Below are 18,889 nucleotides of genomic sequence, written 5' to 3'. Positions count from 1 at the left end.
GGACTGCCACATGGGATGTGGGACAGACGGCCTCTTCCACACCGGAGTATTTCTGTGCTCTGGGTGGACCAGGAGGCAAGATCACCTCTGTCTGAAGCGTGCGTCAAGGCCCCTTACATCCGTGTGTTCACAGGTCCTCAGCAAAGTATGACAGGGGACACCTTTGAGGCTCAGGGCACTGAGTAAGCAGAGGCAGTCAGTGCAGTAAGGGAGTGGCAGGGCTTAGATGTGGTCTGCTGTGTCCCACCACTGTGAGTCTGCACGGACCGACCCGGCTGTTCGTCCTGTGGCTACTTGGATTTGGGCCCCACCTCTGGACAGCATGAACCAGACATGACAGCATGTGTGCCTTAGCTACTGAGACAGCCCACCCACTTCCTGGGTCACTGCCAGCCCCTGCCCCGCGTGGTCCCAAGGTATGGCCACTTACGTTCATGTCTGAGCTCGCCGGGAAGCACCGGCTGCTGGGCCGCTGCTTGATGGTCGCCACCCTTGGTTCCACGGCCATGTTCTCAGCAGCACGGGAGGGCTTGGAGGCCGGGACTATCTCCTCGGGTTTATCTGCAATAGAACCGTGAGGATTGGAGCAGCATCACCAGTAGGGGAAGCTGGGCGTCCATAGGAAAGCGCACAGGTGCAGCAGCCACTCCAGCATCCAGAACTGTGCATGGGGCATTTGTTGCTGCTGTGAGGAGCATGCGTGTGCCTCTGCCACATGCATTCCCACTGGGGCATGGGCTCCTTTCCCAGACCTTGTCCTTGGAGGCATGCACGAGGTGTGGACATAGAAGACCCTCCACAGCTCGGTCGCCTCCTCAGACGTGCCCAGCCCACCAAGGGCTCTGAAGCTTTTTGGGACATTTCGGGTTTTTTTTTTTTTTTTTTTTGAGACAGAGTCTTGCTCTGTCGCCCAGGCTGGAGTGCAGTGGTGCAATCTTGGCTCACTGCAACTTCCACCTCCCAGGTTCAAGCAATTCTCTTGCCTCAGCCTCGCGAGTAGCTGGGATTACAGGCACCTGTCACTACGCCCGGCTAATTTTTGTATTTTTAGTAGAGATGGAGTTTCACCATGTTGGCCAGGCTGATCTTGAACTCCTGACTTCAAGTGATCCACCTGCCTTGGTCTTCCAAAGTGCTGGGATTACAGGCGTTTGGGTCATTTCTTTAGTGGAATCACTTTATTCTTACTAATGGGATTTATTCTTGTGAGGGTTAACTAAACTGACTTTTTGAATTTTTTTTTTTTTTTTTTTTAAAGAGACTCAGAAATATGGTTCCTTTGTAACTGTGATTGCCAAGACATGAGGACCTGCCATCCAAGGCAGTGTGGGTGTTTCAGAAGCCAGGGTGCTCAGGGGCCCCAGGCATTAGTAAGTGTTGCAGAGGAAAGTTCTCTGTTACAATTTTCCCCAACGCAGAACCTTCCCATTTCCTTTTAAAAAATGAAAGCCAAAATTTATTTATAAGGGATCCTTAGCAATTAACAAAAGCTTTTTAAAAAGGACATTTACAGCACTTTTTTTTTTTTTTTTTTTAAACTTGAAAACTGAAGCACATCCCGGAGCTCTCCTGACACCTTAGCTTCATCTCAGGGTATTTGGATCAGGCATAAGGGTGTGTCTAGGGCTGTTTAAATGCAAGGGCCCTGTGCCACTGAGACCTGGAGAACTGGTCTTCCAGTCCCGATTGTGGAAAAAGTGACCCCAGCTGTACTTCTGAGATGTCACTGGGTTGGGACAAAGCCAGTGTGGTGCCTGGTGGGTGTACCCCATTCTAAGCCTTTGAGACAGCACTGGCCTTACTCCCTGGGAAGAAGCAGGCCATCTAGAACATTCTGCCTTCTGGCCACCCTAAGCCCACTCTTGGCATCTGGTGGCCTCCCATGAAGTGTATGCTAAGGACTTGCCCAGACTTTGAGCCATGGGGCTATTGTGCGGGTCGGAGCTGAGCAGAGTGCAGGGAGGAAGGCCCCCATCTCCAAGTTGTTCTTCAGGATGAGGCGGAAGTTACCTGTCATGGCAGCTTCTCACGGGGAGCTGACCCATGGGCAAAGCTTCCAGAGCCACAGCATGGCTCAGGGTTGTCCAACACAAAGGCATCAGGCTCCTGACAAAGGCAGCCCAGACCAGAGGTCCCCACAACAGAAGTTTGGGGAGAAGAAATGGGGGTGTGCTGGGGACACTGAGCCGGGCACCCTGTGATGGCCCCTCAACCTTGCAGAGCAGCTGAGATGTACATAACTCTGACACCTGTGGACACTCTCATGGTAGAGTCTGCATGAGGGGCCTGGTTCCAGGCCTGTGTTCCAGACCCTTGGACCAGTCCTGCCCACACTGGGCCAGAACCTCAGGTCAGTCTATACTTTTTTTTTTTTTTTTCTTTAAGATGGAGTCTCGCTGTCACCCAGGCTGCTTGGCTCACTGCAACCTCCACCTCCTGGGTTCAAGCAATTCTCGTGTGTCAGCCTCCTGAGTAGCTGTGCGCCACCATGCCCAGCTAATTTTTGTATTTTTAGTAGAGATGGGGTTTCACCATGTTGGCCAGGCCGGTCTCAAATTCCTGACCTCAAGTGATCTGCCCACCTTGGCCTCCCGAAGTGCTGGGATTACAGGTGTGAGTCACCATGCCAAGCCATATGTTTTTAGCCTTCAAACAAGGAGGGGGAAGAAAAGGCAGGAGAATGTGCAGCAGAGGCCATATGGCTGCCAAGCCCAGCACACTTACCATCGGGCCCTTCAGGGAGGCATTTGCCGACCTCTGGCCTGGACCACGTTTCCAGTTGTCAGCAAAATGCCAAGTGTTCACGCAAAGCAAGAAAGCCCTTGCCCCCTAGTGTCCAGGCAGCCCAATCTCCCCCCACAGCACTCTCCCTTCATGACCAAGTCCAGCTGACCAGGCCCGCGGGCTCACTGGGCCCCATTGCTGCATCCCTGCTCACGCATTCTCTCCTGTGATTCCTGGACCCACAAGCCCTGCTGGCTCTTTGACGAGCCTGATGCCTCCTTGGGGTCTTGTCATTCCCCCAGTGGATGCTAAGCATCTGCTCCTCAGGGAACTGGTCAGGCACGGTAGGAAACACCCGATTCTCATCTCACTTGGCAGTGGGGACATCCTGGCTGCGACCTGTGACCCCAGTCCAGAGCCGTGCTGTCCTCACCTGCGTTCAAGACCCTCCTCAGCCCAGCTCCTCCAGCTGCAGCAGGTGCTGCATGGCTGCCTCGTCTCACATTCCCTTTGCTAGGGTCCCTGTCAATCTCTCTGGGCTGGACGGGCCGGATCCACCTGCCATGGTTCCAACAATTTGCTTCCTCCAAGGAGCCTTTCCCCTCCTAGGGCTGGGGTGGAACTCCTTGGATGGCTGGGGTCGAATTTGTTTCTGTGCAGGCCTCTCTGCCCTGGCCTTGCCCATCAGCTGGGCTGTTCCCTTTTGACTCAGGACCAGGCTGACGCTTGGGTGATCTGCTTTGGCCGGCTGTGACGTGCAGCTCCAGCTTGGTCTGTCCCTGGAAGTGGGGGCGCTGGGCAGTGGCTGTTCTTTGCCTCAACTGAGATGTGGCCGCTGGTGGCCCTCAGAGTATTTTTCTCCAGTGAAACAGGGGTTGAGATGTGCCTCCGTCACCAGGGAGTTACGTCCCACAACTGTGGTGAGCCAGGGCACTGTGGGGTGGGGATGCCCCGGACCTGCTTCCTGACAGTGCTGGCCTGGGCCCCTCCTCTGACCCCAGTGGAGGGTGAGGCCTGAGTGGGGTGCAGCAGCATGTACCTCCACAAACATGACCCAGAAGGAATGCCACCAGGTTAGGGGAAGAACAGCTGGAGCCCAACAAAACATCCCACGGGGGCATTCCAGGTGGTGAGCTCTGGGGACAGCCACAGAATCCAGCCCGCCGGATACTGTATGCAGGTGCACTCAGGGAAGGGCGCCTTCCTGGCTGCCACCTGCCTGTGCTCGGGCCTGCACCTGTGGAGATGCAGGAAGGCCCATCCGAGCCAGAAACCCCTGGGCATCCCTCCTGGCCGGACTTCAGGCTATGGTAAGCTCAGAGGCTAAGGTGGCAGCCAGGGCTGAATAGCTGAGGTGAAGGAAAGTTATCAGCACTGAACATTGACAGAGGTGTCAGACCCAGAAGATGCAGGAGAGCCACGGCCCTGCAGGGGAAGGCCTGAGCGCAGGTGGGTGTGGGAAGGCCATGGCCAGGCTCCACTGTGCTGTTGGCCATGTCTGGGCACATCAAAGAAGGAGGGACTCTAAGGTGTAACATCTTTCCTGGGATTACAATTTAAACGAGCCAAATCTTCAAGAAGCTCCTGTTTCCAACTGGGCCCTTCCAGAAGCCATGCGTCTGCTTTTTATGTATTAACAAACTCCACAGCTGATGAGGCTGGTTCATTTCCATCCACCGCACACGGAGGGTCTGCTGCCTGGCCTCCCCGGGGCACTGCCTTGAATCCTCACATTCCCAAAATGAACAGGCTACAGGCTGTGATTTTAGGACCTCAGGGCCTGCAACAGGCATCTTGCCAAACACACCTCATGTAACTGTGTGCCCGGGGTGAAGGACAGGTGTCCTGGTCAATAATGACAACCATCCCTGAATCAGGGGGAGGTTCTGGGCTGATCATCCTGTTTCTCATCCTCATGAGAAGCTGGCTGTAGTAAAGGGATTGTTCCCTTGTTGAAGCGAAAACATTTCAGGTCTGAGACGCGTAAGGCCATACAGGGGCAAACCATGGGACCAGGCGGGAGCTGGGGCTGGGATTGGGGTCCCCCGAGCCTTATGCCTGCCATGTGGATGGGCTGCCCAGCCCTGGGCCCTGGTGGGCAACGGCTGCAGAATGTTAGTTTGGAAATGATTGGGGTCAGCACTGGCATGCTCTGCCTCGTCCAGGAGAACCACGAGGCGGGGGTGGGGGCGCCCTTCCCATCATCACAGTCGCCACGTCGGAGGGTGGGGTTGGTCAAGTCCCTGCAGGTGCATCCCTGAAGCTGTGGCCACTTTGACTGTGGATGCTCGTTCTCTGTTTTAAACCTTTCCCTTCCCAATAACCCCAAAACAAACATTCTTTTGAACCAGAACAGGTGAGAGCAGCCGGGCGTGTTGGGGTGACAGGGTCAGGGGCTAGCATTCCTTTTTAAGTTAGAGTTAGTGTAATTCAAATGAAAAAGGAAAACCCTGCATTGGTCCCCCACAGGGGTGTGGGTCCTTCCTGGCCCTCGTCTCTTGGGGATGTGGGCAGTGGGAGCGTGCTGGCCTGACTTGCTCAGTCCCTATCTCGGAGATCTTGTTTACCAGATCTCCAAGACTTTTCAGAGAAGCCACAGGACTGCAGATTCCTGCTTCTCATTCTAGGCTCCTAAGGATTATGCTTAATTTATAAAAGCTCAGAACTAGGTCTTTATTCAGGGACTCCGGATGAAGGGGATTAGCGAATCTGGCCCCTGGCAGTCTTCGAATGAAGTGCTCAGTGACTGAAAACGAGCCTCAGACAGATTTGAAACTGTCAAATCCCAAAATACTCCAGTGAGGAGCTGATGAAGATGCCCCAGCAGTCACCCGCATTTCCGCCCTCTGAGCAAGCGTGTGTTCTCTCTAGAAGACACACGTGATGCTGACCAGGCACAGGGAAAAGGGAGGGGAGGTGGTAGGTTTGTCACCTGCCTGCCCTTCCTGTTACCAGAGCCCCCCAGCCCATGAGCTGACTCTGGACCACGGGCTGACTTCCATGCAGGTTCCCCTGATAGTGGGGAAGCAGCAGCGTTCCCCGTGCTAGAGAAATCTTGCCACTGCTCTGCATCCTCAGCGAGTCACAAGGGAGTCACCAAATCGAGGAGTGACACAATCCCAGCGTCCATGCTGAGGCCGGGAGGCCCAGGACCACACAGGCACCTGGTGGCCAAGTCTCCTGCTTCCCCAGGTAGGAAATGGGCTCTGCATTGAAGCGACGCTAGGTCCACTGTCCAGCGAGTTCCTTTGCCTGTGGCCACACAGCAGGCCCAGAGCCTGGGAGCCAGCTCCATTGAGGGGCAGAGTGCCCAGCTGTTTCCCCATCGACTCTTCAGAACCTTCCGGGGGAAAGCAGCAGACCAGACCCTGTGGAGGGCTGCAGAGGGCTGCTCCAGCTCTTCAGCTTTCCTGGGACCTGATTCATGGTCTGCTTCACATCCTCCAAGATGATCCAGGGACCCTATCGGTTCTCAACCACTGCTCTCTCCCCTTATGTGAGCTTGAAGTGGTCTGTCTACCTCTCTGGAGGTGCAGTGCCACTACATCCTGTCTCTGGGTGAGAGTATAAATGTCACTCTATTTCCAAAAGGAAAACACATCTGCAGTGCCAGATGTTAGAGGACAGAAGCTGTGTGTGTTAGAAGCAGCGGCTGTTGCCAGCTGGCTGGCCTCTTGGTTTAATCTTCCAAAGAGGCAGTGCAGGGTGGGAAGTGTGTGCTTGGACTCTGGTGGACTGGTCCTGGCCTGCAGCTCTGAGTCACACACCTTCCAAGGGCTAGAGTCTGAAGGTACAAGTCAGAGGTACCTGGCAGGGTGGAGGCCACAGTCCCCTTCATGTGCCTGGGGGCAGAGGCCCCACCCCAAATCCTGCCTGACAGCCGGCTTCTGCCTGAGCCCAGCACAGGGTCTGGGGTCTAGGGCAGGTGCTCAGAGAACACTTAAACACTAAAGATTTTACAGATGGAGAACTGAAAGCCTGGGATCACTAAGCAGGGTAAAGCTAGCAGGGGACAGAGTTGGGATTTGAGGTGCTTTGCCAGGGATGTTAAGATAAATGACCACGCACCGGGGGGCTTAAAACAATGGAAACATATCCCTGCACAGTTCTGGAGGCTGGAAGTCCAAGGTCAGGTTCCTTCAGAGGGTCTGGGGAGGATGAAATCCATGGTGTTTCTTGGCTTGTTCCTTCTTTACAAGGACACGTCACTGGATTTAGAGCCCACCCAAGTCCAGCATGACCTCATCTTGATTAGATCTGCAAGGATCCTATTTCCAAATACGGTCCCATTCACAGAACTTTGGGGGTCACTTTTCAACCCAATACAACTGCAAAGGCCTGACTTTTGTTCCACATGCCTTTCTGGATTTTGTTCCACATGCCTTTCTGGAGTGTGGTGAGTGCTTTTTCCGAGGAGAGGCCAGTCTTCCCAGAGACGGGTGGAGGCAGCACCAGGGTCCTGGAGCATTTGCTGCACACCCAATGTGTGCTCCACACTTCGCAATGTGCACCATGGGATGCGCTCATGGCCCGGGAGGCAGGGGCTGTCAGTACCCCTCGGTGTCTTCAGTCCCCAGCTGGACCCCCCAGTGTGACCAGGCCAGGCCACGGCTGCTGGTCCCTTTGGGGTCTGCCTGCCCCCACCCCTGCCCCCGTTATAGCTGGGGTTGGGGCTCTGGGGCATTTAAGCTCGAATTTGTAGTCAGGTTCTCTTGCTCAGACGGGAGGTGGATCTTCTCTCTCTGGAGCTCCTGGCCGTGCAGGCTGTGACTCTTATCTTCTGATGCCACACTGGGGGAGAAGGGCAGTGTGGATGGGGCCAGGTCCCAGCAGGCCACAGGTGCCCACAGCGGCTCAGCCACCTGAGTCCCGAACTGTTCTCCCTGACAAGGGAGTTTTGTTGTCCCGCGCTGTTCTGGCAACTGGGTCCATGGGCACCCGTGGTGCGGGCGTCTTCCTCGGGTAGGTGATGAATAGAGGGCCGTTCCTGTGAGCTGGGGTTTGGCCTTGGATTGAAGGGGCGTTCACACAGAAACGTAATTGCACGACATAGAAAGAAGGGTATTCTGTATCCCGGGCGTCCACATCCTCGGCGCAGCAACGGGGCCTAGAAAGCCTGCTGGGAGTTTTCTGGGCAGCCGTAGGATGCTGGTGCAAGCCTGGGGCTGCTGCTCAGAGGCCACTAGGATGGCACAGGCGGGGGCGGTAGGCAGGGACGGCCAGGGGAGGAGGCGGTGGTGGTTCTATGCCCACTTCACCCATTCTCATCTAACATGACTGGGACACAGTTAAGATTTGCCTTAGGGCCGGTGCCTCTGGCCAGATGCTAGGGTCCTCCCAACTCCAAGAGATGAATTAAAAGCTGGGAGTGCTGCTTTTAATTGTTGGGGGAGCTGTGTCCAGCAGCAGGCGAGCAGTGTCCCCCAATGTGCTTGCTGCTGTGAAAAGGGGGACCGAGTCCATCCGGGGCCTGCGGTCCGCCTGCCCACTCCATGGTGATTGCCAGTCTCCCACTCCACACCAGCCCTGGGTGGGGAGGTGTAGCCAAAGAGCTCACCCTGCTCCCTTCTCCCCCCCAGTGCCAGGCACGGGGCACAGGGCGGCCTCTTGGGGAGTGGGTGATTTCCGGGCCTTAAAGGGAGGCAGTTCCTGCCCACCACAAAGGGTTCCTGAGGGTCAGGAATGCAGCCAGGGGCTCTGCTCGCCTGCAACCCCCCATCCAGGGAGCCCCATGTGACTCAGGCCCCGGGAGGCCTCACAGACAGAGCTTGAAGGCTGCCCAGCTAAGACCAAACAGGGGTCCTGCCAGCTTCACGGTCATGACGATGTGAACACAGGTCAGGGAAGAAACACAGGACACGCTGGGGAATCACAGACAGGAGAAGCCAAGCAGAAAGAACAGACAGACGGATGTGCTCCAGGGTGGGGCTCCTCGGGCAGGACCCGGTGGGAGAAGGCAACACAAGGCTTTGCGGCACACTCAAGACTGCACGGCGTCACAAAGGAGGTTTCTGTTCCACGGGGGGGTGATGGGCAGGGGGCTGACACAGACACTGGGCCTCCCTTACCCTTCTTCTTCCGGACTGAGGCTTGCAAACAGAAAGGGGAGCGCCGTGAGCCACCAGGATGCAGCGCCCGCCCGCAGCCTACACTCGGGCCTTGTCAGCTCCGGGCGCCTCAGGAGCAGGCTGGGCTGGCACTGGGGCAGCGGGCAGGGGCTGTCTGGAACGCTGCAAACGCAGGCTGCGCTATCCACGGAGCAGCAAACCTTGGCTGCCCGCACAACTCTGTCCTGTCTGCCCTGCTCGTTAACCTACTGCCTGGCAGTGGAAAGGGGCTTTCCTTCTTCCTCAGCACCTCTTGTCCCACCAGCACCCTGCCAAAGTGGGGGATGAGTTCTCAGAGCAGACATGAGCAGAGGTGGTGGCGCCAGCCTTCAGAGCGCACCTGTGGCCTTTCCTGCCTCATTCCTTTGTTTCTTGACTGAGCTGAGCTCGTGGGAGCACCCCTTGGAAAGATGAGAGCTGCTGGGTTTGTCTCTCTGGGGAGCCCCAGGACAGGCCTCTGTGGAGAGGGCCTGGAGGCTGGCCACCTCCTCCATCGACTGTGAGGCTGGGGCACGTGGAAGTGGGTTTCCCACGCGGGGCACTACTGGTTCTGGGTGGGTGGGGCAGTGCCACTGCAGGGCTGCTATTTTGGATTGAGGCCTCATGCCCGTCCTCAGACTCCAGCCCAGAACCTTGTGAGAGGCGGCCTGGCCGCCCTCAGCACCCTTGGCCGAGGAAGGATGATTACTGCTTCACCACTGTGGCAGCACTTGCTAGACCCCTCTCGGGAAAGCTGCCTGTGCCAGGAGTGCAGGGAGGACAGGGCCTGTGAGTGAGAGTGCCGGTCGGGGCTTGGCTCTCAACCTCCTGGGCCAGCTGGACTGGACCGTGGGCCTTGGGCAGGGGCTCATTTTTTCCGTGCCCATGTAAGCTGCCTTCACCAGCTCCAATTTGTGCTCCAGTGGAGCAAACATTTCCACCCACATGCCATCTCTGTGTGTTTCAGAACCACCCTCTTTCCAAAGGTGTCCCTGGGCTCCATGGTGACTCCCCGGAACAGGATCCTGCGTGGCCAGCATGGCCCACGTGGCTGCTTGTCGCCCTTCCCCTGTCTCCAAGATGGAGTCAGAGGGCCAGAGCCTCTCTCTGTTCCTTGCAGACCTTATACAAAGGTGCCGGGAGTTCCCTAGGCCTGCTGTGCAGACCAGACTGCTCTGCCAAGCCCATGCTATCTACACAGATCCCTGGAGGATGGAGCCTTCTGGTCTGAGCCACATGGGGAGCAGCTCGCGCAGGCCTCTGAGGCCTGGACTGAGATGGATGTTGGTGGGGGTGCCCTAGACAGCAGGGGGAGCTGCTTTGGGGACCCAGTGGGGCTGCTTACCTTTATCCACTAGTGAGAGGCCCAAAAATTCAAAACAAAACAATGTTAGATAAACAGAAAAGAGGAAAGGCAGGACTAGCAACAACTCCCCGCGAGGCTCCGAGGGAGGTGCACACGTGGGGCTGCTGGGCATGCAGGGGCACTTCCTGACACACGTCTGGGCACAGGGGCAGGAAGGGGGTAGCGAGCAAGCATGGGGTCATGCACAGCCTGCTGCTTTGCAAAGGGTAGCTCAGGGACAGGCATGGCGACTATGGGGCTGGGCTGGGTGTGCGACTTACCAAGCTCCTCCAGCTCTGAGGTCATGGACTTGGAGCGCAGGGTGAGGGCCGTGGTCGGTGCTCGCTTTGGAGGCGGGGGAGCTGGAGGGCAGAGGAGAGATGGGTGTGAGACACCAGACCATGTTTCCAGACATAGGAATAAGGCCAGCAGTGGCCCTGTGGCTGGCAGGTGGGTCTCAGGCTGTTTGGCTGCGGTGGTCAGGGATTGTGCAGGTGTGCTTATGATGGGAAAGGACTGGTGCTCAGGAGGATCTTGCTGTATCTCTGAACTGCAGTGCAGAGGCTGCCCTCTCATGGGTGGGCCTGGGCAGGGGGAGGGAGGGGACGGGACACTGAGTCGGAAGCCTGCGGAAGGGACCCCTGCTAGTGACTAAAAGGGCACTCCTGGTGGGGCACGGATGGTTCCGGCAGCCTGTGAGCCCCAAGTCATTGTCATGGGCTCTGGCGGCAAATTCCAGTCTTGTCCCTGTTCCTGGGCTCTCAGAAGTGTGGAATCAGCTAGAGAGAGGGCCCACTGCCCCCCAGCTGTCCTGCCCACCCCCACCCACCCCTGGTAGGGCCCCAGGCTGGAGCTGGGCAATGTGGGGCATGTACCTTTCTTTCTGGCAGTGTCGTCGGGGTCCAGATTCCTGGTCACCGTGACCACTTTAAGGACCAGGTGATTCCCTCCCTGCCGGATCATGTTCACCACCTGCCTGTGGCCGACTTTGACAACATTCTCATTGTTAACCTGTGGGAAGGCGGGGAGGATGGCGTCAGTGAGAGCCAGCGGAGAAGAAGACAGCCAGCACCCACCCAAGGCAGAGACATGTGGGCTCCTAAAAGGGGGGCGAATGCAGGGAAGCGAGGGGAGTGAGATCGTCATCTTTTTGGGAGCAAAGGTGCTTTTGGGGAAACCAGAATGAATGCTGCTGTGACTGTGGAGGTCACTTAACTGGCTCAGGAGGCCAGGGCAGGCCAGGGGAGGCGGGGAGGCCCTCCTGTGACACTGCAGCTCTCCAATGAGTCCTCCACAGCTGCTGCGGAGGAAGGGCCGATTCCTATTTAACCTGAGCATCCTCACGTGCTCACTCTTACAGGCCTGGGGCAACTTTCACGGCCACCAAGAGACGGCATGTGAAGAGCCTGACAGGCAAGTTCCAGGGCTGGGCTGCAGCGCCAGGCTTTGCATCCTCATAGGAGGAGGAAACGTGGCGCTTAATTGCTTCTCATATATTCTGGGAACGCACATCACACTGACGCGGCCCTTTTCCTCCCACTCCCTCCCTGCTCTCCTGCTCCAGAGGCCTGGGAAGGCAGAAGAGCCTGGCCCAGCAGGGCGCTCACAGAGTGGGGGCCCTGTCCCCGTTCTGGCCTGGATAGCTAGCTGCCCCAGTACTCCTGGGAAGGTGAGTGGCAGGCTGGGGACCCCCAAGGCTGCCACGCTGTGGCCACTGCCCTGCAGTTGAGGAGCTCTTGGTCCCTTTAGGAGCCGGTTACCTCCTCTGCCCCATTTGTTCTTGCCGTGGCAAATGCACCTGGCACAGAAGTAGGAACGGACTCAGGGTGCCATCCCACAGGCAGAGGTGGAGCTGGGCCCTGGCCCTCTGCTGTCTGTTCTTCTCACCTCCCTGAGCAACGCTCAGCAGCAGATGGCCTTGGCCTCTGCCTCCCAGCCCCACGCCACTCCCAGAGGAAAACCCGACAGATAGAGACTGGAACTGGGTGGGCGTCTGGGCTGACACTGCCCACCCTGGCTACTGCAGGAATAACCCTTAGTGGTTTTCAAATGTTGCTGTGAAAAGGCCCCGGCCCCACCCCTGCCCATGGAACTGAGCTCCACAGGGGGCCTCTGGCACCTTCATCCCAGCAGCTCCTGAATGGGAGCGCAGCCCAAAGGCAGCTGTCTCTAGGTGGCAGCAGGGAGGAGGAAGCCCGGGAAGGTGAAGTTTACAGCTACTTTATGCACCACCTTTGAACAAAGAAAAGCACCCTGACGGTAAACAACAGCCAAGAAGTCATGCCCCTCACCGGCCACACTGCGCTGTGCGCATATCCTCCTCGTGCTATGGATTTTTCAAAAACTAAACATCTGGTGTAGCCACAAACAGAAAACGTAAAACCTGTGTGCTGCTTGGTGGATTCTCACAAATCCAACACCCATGTAAGAGCTGGATAGAAGCAGGTACCGCCCGGCTCCCCATACTGTTGACAGGCCCAGGATGTGCCAGTTTCAGTCACCTCCAAGATGGCTGCAGAGCTCCTCCAGGCAGAGCTGTGACGAGCCCAGGGAGGACTCAGTGGCGCCAGGGCAGTCCCCACGCCAGCTGCTCTGCAGTCTCTGCTGTGGGACCGGCTCATTCCCATGTACTCAGACCTGCCCGGTTTCAGCAGTGAGTATCCAATGTCCTGGGCCCACTGGACAGCTGATCACCCTGAACCGCCCTGAAGATACAGTCTTGGGAGCAGGACCATCCTAGTGGGGCCTTGGGAGAGAGGCCCACCTACAGCGGCAGTGGTCTTTGCAAGGTGACTCCTGGGGCTGTCCCTTTTACTGAGGTTCTCAGAATGTAATTAGGAAAGCAGATGGATTTAGGAAGTAAAGAAGCCAGATCAAGGAAGAGAATGCCGAGAATTCTCGGAGGGCAGACCTCAGCTTGCAGGACCCTTGCTGCTCTGGTACAGACAGGCAACCGAACACAAGCCACACGTTATATCGGTTCTCTCCCCTCCAATCGGCACACCTGGGCAGCGGCTGTTGCTCAGGAATTCATTCACTCAGTCATTCCAGTGTCTCTGTTCCTGGTACCACTGAAAGCCATGAGGCACAGGCAGTTCAGCTGTCTCTGTCTCCATCTGTGGGAAGTTTGTGTCCTCATGAGGGAGTTTTGGCCAACACACAAAGAAGTGAACACATAACTTCAGGTGGCTGAGTACCACCTAAGAAGGCAGAGCCAAGTAAAAGGAGATGGAACAGAGGCCTGGACCCACCAGGCAAGAGCAGTGTGAAGCGGAGTCCTGGGGTGGGAATAGGCAAGGAAGCAGTTAGGGGGCCGGGGGCGCAGAAAAGGCCTGAGAGCTGGGCCCAGGATGCCAGGGTGAGGTTATGGGCCAGGGAGTGCTGAGGTCCAATGCAGAGATGAGACATGTGACCGAAGCAGCTGTGAGTATGAGGTACCAAACACATGTGGGGGGCACCAAGACATTGGGGCCTCAAACTGAGATGGAGGAGGCAGGCTGCCCCGGCTCAGGAGTCACGAGGCCAGTGTGTGAGACGTTGGTGAGAAGACCTGACAGTAGGGAGCCCCCAGCTGCCCGGCCACTAGATCCCCAGGGGTCTGGGTAGAGAGGGGAGGACTTGGCCCCACCTTGAGATGGACTAGGACCAGCTTCCCTGCTCTGGGCAGGCCCCCAGTGCCAGGCCTTGAGGGGGCTCCAAGCAAGAAAGTGCATATTACTGCCTGCTCACTGCTGCCACCCGCTGTGGGGCGTTCTCTGGATCTGATGCTTGGGGAGACTATGGGACTGGCACAAGGATGGGTCACTGGAGAAGCCAGGCTCAAGCTGGGGCCTACTGAGGGCTCGTTGGGCTGCTGGGGACTCTAGCAGCCCGGCTGCTTAGGCAGGGAGGGGCTGGGGATGTGGCCTCCGACTGCCGCCTGCTAAGCATCACGGCTTTGGGCTCACTCCCTAGAATCCTCATCCTCCAGAGTCTCCTGTGGTTCATTTGTGATGGCTGATGCTGTCCTTCCATGATCTTGGCCAGAGCTGGCCCTTGGCCACTTTTGGGGGAGAAGTTTGTTCCTGTGCCTTGGAAGGGTCAAGGGGCTGGAGAGCCCTTTTCCTCTGAAGTGTCAGAGACAGACATTACTCTTCGCTGGGCAGGGGAGACTGTGTTTTAGGAAAAGGACCAGAGGGCCTCTCAGGGAATGAGCCACTCATGGGGGATTCTCAGGAAGCTTGGCTGTGGGGCCGAGGACCTTGGTGGCCCCAGCACCTTCCTTGTCTGTAGCCGACAGCCTGGGGGCACGTTCTGGCGACACCTCCACACAGTCATGCTGCCCCAGCCAGAGCTGTTCCTGCACGGGGGCAGGCTGGCTGCCCAGATGTGATGTCTCGTATCTGAGTCTGCAGAAGCTGCTGTTTCCACCTAACTCCTAATCAGCAGGGCTCCCCAATTCCTTATTCTGTCCCCTGTACCCCTTATAGACCTGCTGCCCTCAGCAGACTGCAGCAAATGGCAGGACCTGCTCAGGACAGCTGGGAGGAAATGAGGCTCCCATGGGCCCTGGAAACGTCACTTGGCTTTCTCTGAAAGCTGATGACAAAGGGGCATACAGAGCTTGCAGGGGTGGAGCTAGGTTTGGAATCAGTTATTGGGCATCTGATGCCCCTCTGACCTCCAGAATCTGTCTCGCCCAGGTCTTCCTAGGTCATGAGCCACTTCCAAACAACGTTGCTTTGGAAGAGCTCCCCTGCAGTCCCAGCCCCACCTGGAGGGCCCTCCCTCCCGCTTCATGGTGGGATGGTATCCGGAGAGCCCTGGTCCTGGTGGGCCTGCACCCCTCCAGAATCAGCGTATTATTGGGTCCAGAGCCCGTGGGGGCCCTGTTGCTTGCTGGGTGCCCGTGGGCAGGACACCTGCCTCTCTAGTGGGGTGTCCTCAGTAAACAGCATGGCTTCCTATCCTGGCAAGCACTTGGGGGCAGGGATGTGCTGCCAACAGGGCCTCAAACCATCCACACACATCCTAGGATGTTCCCTTTGGTCCCCATCCAGCGATTACCAAGGGTCAAATCCCACCCACACAGTGCCTCAGTCAGTTTCAACTTAGCTGTCACAATTTAGAGTATGAAACCTTTGCATAAAAAGTCTAGAATTTCAGTTTTCATTGAAAAATCAGAACCCTCGCACTTGGGGAGCTGGGCCTCCCACTTGCATGCGGCACTCTCCCCTGCTGTTAGCTGGGGCTGAGAGAGCTGCTGTGCCCACCCGCCCCAGCCTCCTGGGCTGTGACGTCACTTTCTCAGCTTGAGGGGGCATTGGATTTGTGGCTCTTGCCAGCCACCAGTGAAACAGAAAACTGCTATCACTGCCTTTGATGCCATCTGCATTTAGAATTTTGGGAAAGGACAGATTGAACTCTGCACATTGCTGGTCTCAAAAGCAGTCCGGGTGACATTCATGAAATTGATTTCTATTTCCTAGGGAAGCTGCAGATGACTGGTGAGCCCTGTATCAATCTAAGCTTCCCAAGCCAGTCTCCTGTGGCAGAGCTTGGCTCTCAAAAAACATTCACCTTGTGACCAAAATCTTTCCCCTGCAGAGGGAAAGGCATGTCTACAAGGGGCCTTCAACAGCCTCTCTGAGCATGAGGAGGAGGCAGAATGGGGGAATGTCATGTGGGTGCTAGGGCACAGGCAGGTGGCCACCCTGCCTGTCACCACTCTGCATTACCCTGAACCCTAGATGCAGGCCCAATGGACAGACATGGACATGAGGTCTGGAGGGGTCTGTGGGGGACCCCAGCTCAAACTTGCAAAAGCCAGGAAAGTGGCTCCGAATCTTGCACTTAATATAGAAACCACATTGTTTCCATCAATGAAGAGCCAGTTCCAGCACCAAGCATGTGGTCCCAGTGACGCGCGTTTGTAATTAGACTCTAAATACCATCAAGGCATTAAAAATGCCGACTTCCCCAAAGCAGCTGGGGCTGGGAGGCACCCGCAGGAGTGGGGCTTGTGACTTTTCGGCGTGTTTAGAGGCTCTGCAAATGATCTCAGACCGGTAGTAACTCCTGCAACACGCATTTGCTCTGCACCCCTCCAGGGTGTGGTTTAGATTCTTCCAAGAGGGCACAGGCCATGAGTGTGCCACAGGGACCTCCATCATACAGGCCCAGGACAGGAAGCCCCCTTGGTGAGAACCTGGCCGCACTGACAGCCTGTCCCCGGCTCTGACCTCAGGCAATGACAGCCTGTCTGTCGGGAGCACCACAGGGCACCAGGGCTCATGGGGGTGAATGGTGCCCACATGCTGCTGGGCACACACCTGCCCTGTCCCCCTCAACTGAGCACAGAGAATCCATCCCGACCTTCTGCCCACACTGACCTTTCCCGACAGAATGCTCAGCACCCCTCCCCACATCCCACCCCTCCAGTTTCCCCTAAGGCCGCCATCAGGGCTAAGTCCTGGGGCAGGGCAGAGTCTGCCCCCTGCCCTACCCTGCCTACTGGTGCATCATCTCTGTGTCCCCGAACACTTGTTCTGGACTGAACTGTGTCCTGCCCAAATTTATATGCTGGAGTCCTAACCCCCAGTATCTCAAAACATGACCTTATTTGGAAAGAGGGTCTTTGCAGAGACAGGCAAGTTAAAAAGAGGCCATTAGGGTGAGTCTGACCCAGGTGACTAGTGTTCTTATGAAAAGGGGAAATTTGGGCCGGGTGTGGCGGCTCACACTTGTAATCCCAGCACTCTGGGAGGTCGAGGTGGGCAAGCTGCTCGAGCACGAGTTTCAGACCAGCCTGGGCAACATAGTGAGACCCCATTTCTACAAAAAATACAAGTTAGCCTGGTGTACTGGTGTGTGCCTGTGGTCCCAGCTACTTGGAAGGCTGAGGCAGAAGGATCACCTGAGCTCTGGAGGCTGAGACTGCAATGAGCTTTGATTGTGCTACTGCACTCCAGTCTGGGAAACAGAGCAAGACCCTGTCTCAAAAGAAAGGGAGTCAGGGGAGTCTGGATATAGAGACATGCACACAGGGAGAAGGCGCCATGAAGGCTGCGATTAGGGTGATGCTTTGAGATGCTAAAGGTTGCCAGGAAACCGCCAGCTCCTATGGGAGAGGCCTGGAAGATTTCCCTCACAGCCTTAGAGGGAACCCATGCTACTGCCACCTTGATCTCAAACTTCTGGCCTCCAGAGCTGTGGGAGAGTCCCTGTCTGGTCGAAGCTGCCCACCTGCAGTGCCCCGTCACCAGGCCTATGCCTTGCCTGGCCTTCTTGGCCAGCACCCGGAGGACTGTTCTATAGCAGCCCTCAGCCACAGTGCGTCTCTGTCTGCTGCCCACTGAGGCTCACCTGCCCCTGCAGCAGCAGCTGTTGCCCAGGCAGTGGCACAGGTCTCCAGCACTGCCCAATGTGAGCGTACACTGATTGGGCCACAGCCTTGGCTCTTGGTCCCATGACCTCCCCCAGGGGCCCAGTGTGGGGACACTGGCTATTGGCCTCAGAGCAAAAATGGCCCCGAATCCTGTTTATCTCGTTGAGGAGGGGCTCCCAGCATGGAGCGCTGCACTCTTCCTCGTAGGAGCTCAGAGCGCGGCCAGCCGGCATGTGGCTCTGCCTGGGTCTTCAGCATTGTGGCCTTCGGGGCAGCCTTCCTCAGCTCCCCGCCCCCTCGCCCCGCCTGTCTTTCAGCTCTGACTCAGCCCACCCTGCTGGCCACGAATGGGAGCTGGGGACTTGCAGCGGCTGTGTGTCTGTGTCCCCCACCCAGTCCATGTGTCGAAACCCTCACTGCCAGTGTGATGGGGCTGGGAGGCAGGGACTCTGGGAAGTGATTACATCATGAGGCGGAGCCTTTGTTAACAGGATTAGTGCCCTTATAAAAGGGACCTTAGAGCAACCCTTTGCATCCTGTGAAGATGGCTTTCTGCAAACCAGTTTGCCGGCCAGTGCTATGATCTTGGACTTCTGGTCTCCTGAGCTGGGAGAAATAAGTGCTGTTTAAGCCACCTGAGCTGTGTATTCTGTTGCGGCAGCCCAAATGGACTAAGAACTCAAGTGACAAACCATAGCTGTGCCTACTTTCCCAGGAGACTGGCCACAGCTTCTCCTCTGGGATCTTAGGGACAGTTCCCATCTCCTATCCCCTGCAATTACATATATTGTACCAGGCTTGGGATGGAGAGGGAGGAGGTGTCTCAGCCAGCAGGTGACCCAGGAGTGACTGGTCTCAGTTAAAGGGAAGCTGGGAGGCAGGGACTGGAGGAGCAGACCCTGGGGACGCAGTCCACCCAGACCTGCAGAGATGGCAAAGGCAGCTCTGGCATGCAAAGGCCACAGCCCCCAGATGCTGCTGCTGCTGTTAGCAAACCCAGGGTCAAGGTTGGTGGCTGGGGCATCTTAAAGGTCCTGGGGGAAGGGGTGTTGTGAGTGGGAATTCAGAGGCATTGCCATTGGAAAATGACTGCCGCAGCCCTGGGAGGGAGTGGGCAGTGCAGGTTGGAGGCCACAACCCTCCCACGCTCTTGCTTGTAACAGAGCTTCTGCCCTTCCCCAAACCACAGAGGTCCTATCGAAACTGTCCCCTTTAGCAGGGCTAACTGAGGCATGTAATATGGGTCCCTGAGAAGAGATTGTCTTTCCTGCCTCTGCCAGTCCCCCCACCCCCAAGTTTTTGCCACTGGACCCAGATGTCTGTGAGGCCTCTGGATACAGATCCTGTCCCTCCCTTCCCTGCTCCTCT

General features: G+C 56.9%; 1 protein-coding gene across 8 annotated transcripts in view; it reads right to left on the bottom strand.

The window, feature by feature from the left end:
- LOC105469739 (SH3 and multiple ankyrin repeat domains 2) overlaps nucleotides 1-18,889 on the bottom strand; it is a 666,868-nt gene that overhangs the window by 24,637 nt on the left and 623,342 nt on the right. For 5 of the 8 annotated variants that reach the window (XM_071074114.1, XM_071074115.1, XM_071074112.1 and 2 more), the window contains 5 exons: nucleotides 11,031-11,166; nucleotides 10,438-10,517; nucleotides 10,156-10,177; nucleotides 8,793-8,813; nucleotides 431-561 (listed from right to left, as the gene is read on the bottom strand). In XM_071074114.1, the coding sequence (XP_070930215.1) occupies nucleotides 431-561; nucleotides 8,793-8,813; nucleotides 10,156-10,177; nucleotides 10,438-10,517; nucleotides 11,031-11,166 (390 nt within the window). Of the gene's footprint in view, nucleotides 1-430; nucleotides 562-8,792; nucleotides 8,814-10,155; nucleotides 10,178-10,436; nucleotides 10,518-11,030; nucleotides 11,167-18,889 lie in introns of all 8 variants that reach the window. The other 3 variants (XM_011721220.2, XM_071074117.1, XM_011721226.2) reach the window with 2 other exon arrangements.

This window comes from Macaca nemestrina, chromosome 12 (assembly GCF_043159975.1).
Source record: "Macaca nemestrina isolate mMacNem1 chromosome 12, mMacNem.hap1, whole genome shotgun sequence".
Classification (NCBI taxonomy): Eukaryota; Metazoa; Chordata; class Mammalia; order Primates; family Cercopithecidae; genus Macaca; species Macaca nemestrina.
This window is presented reverse-complemented; position numbering and strand designations above follow the sequence as displayed.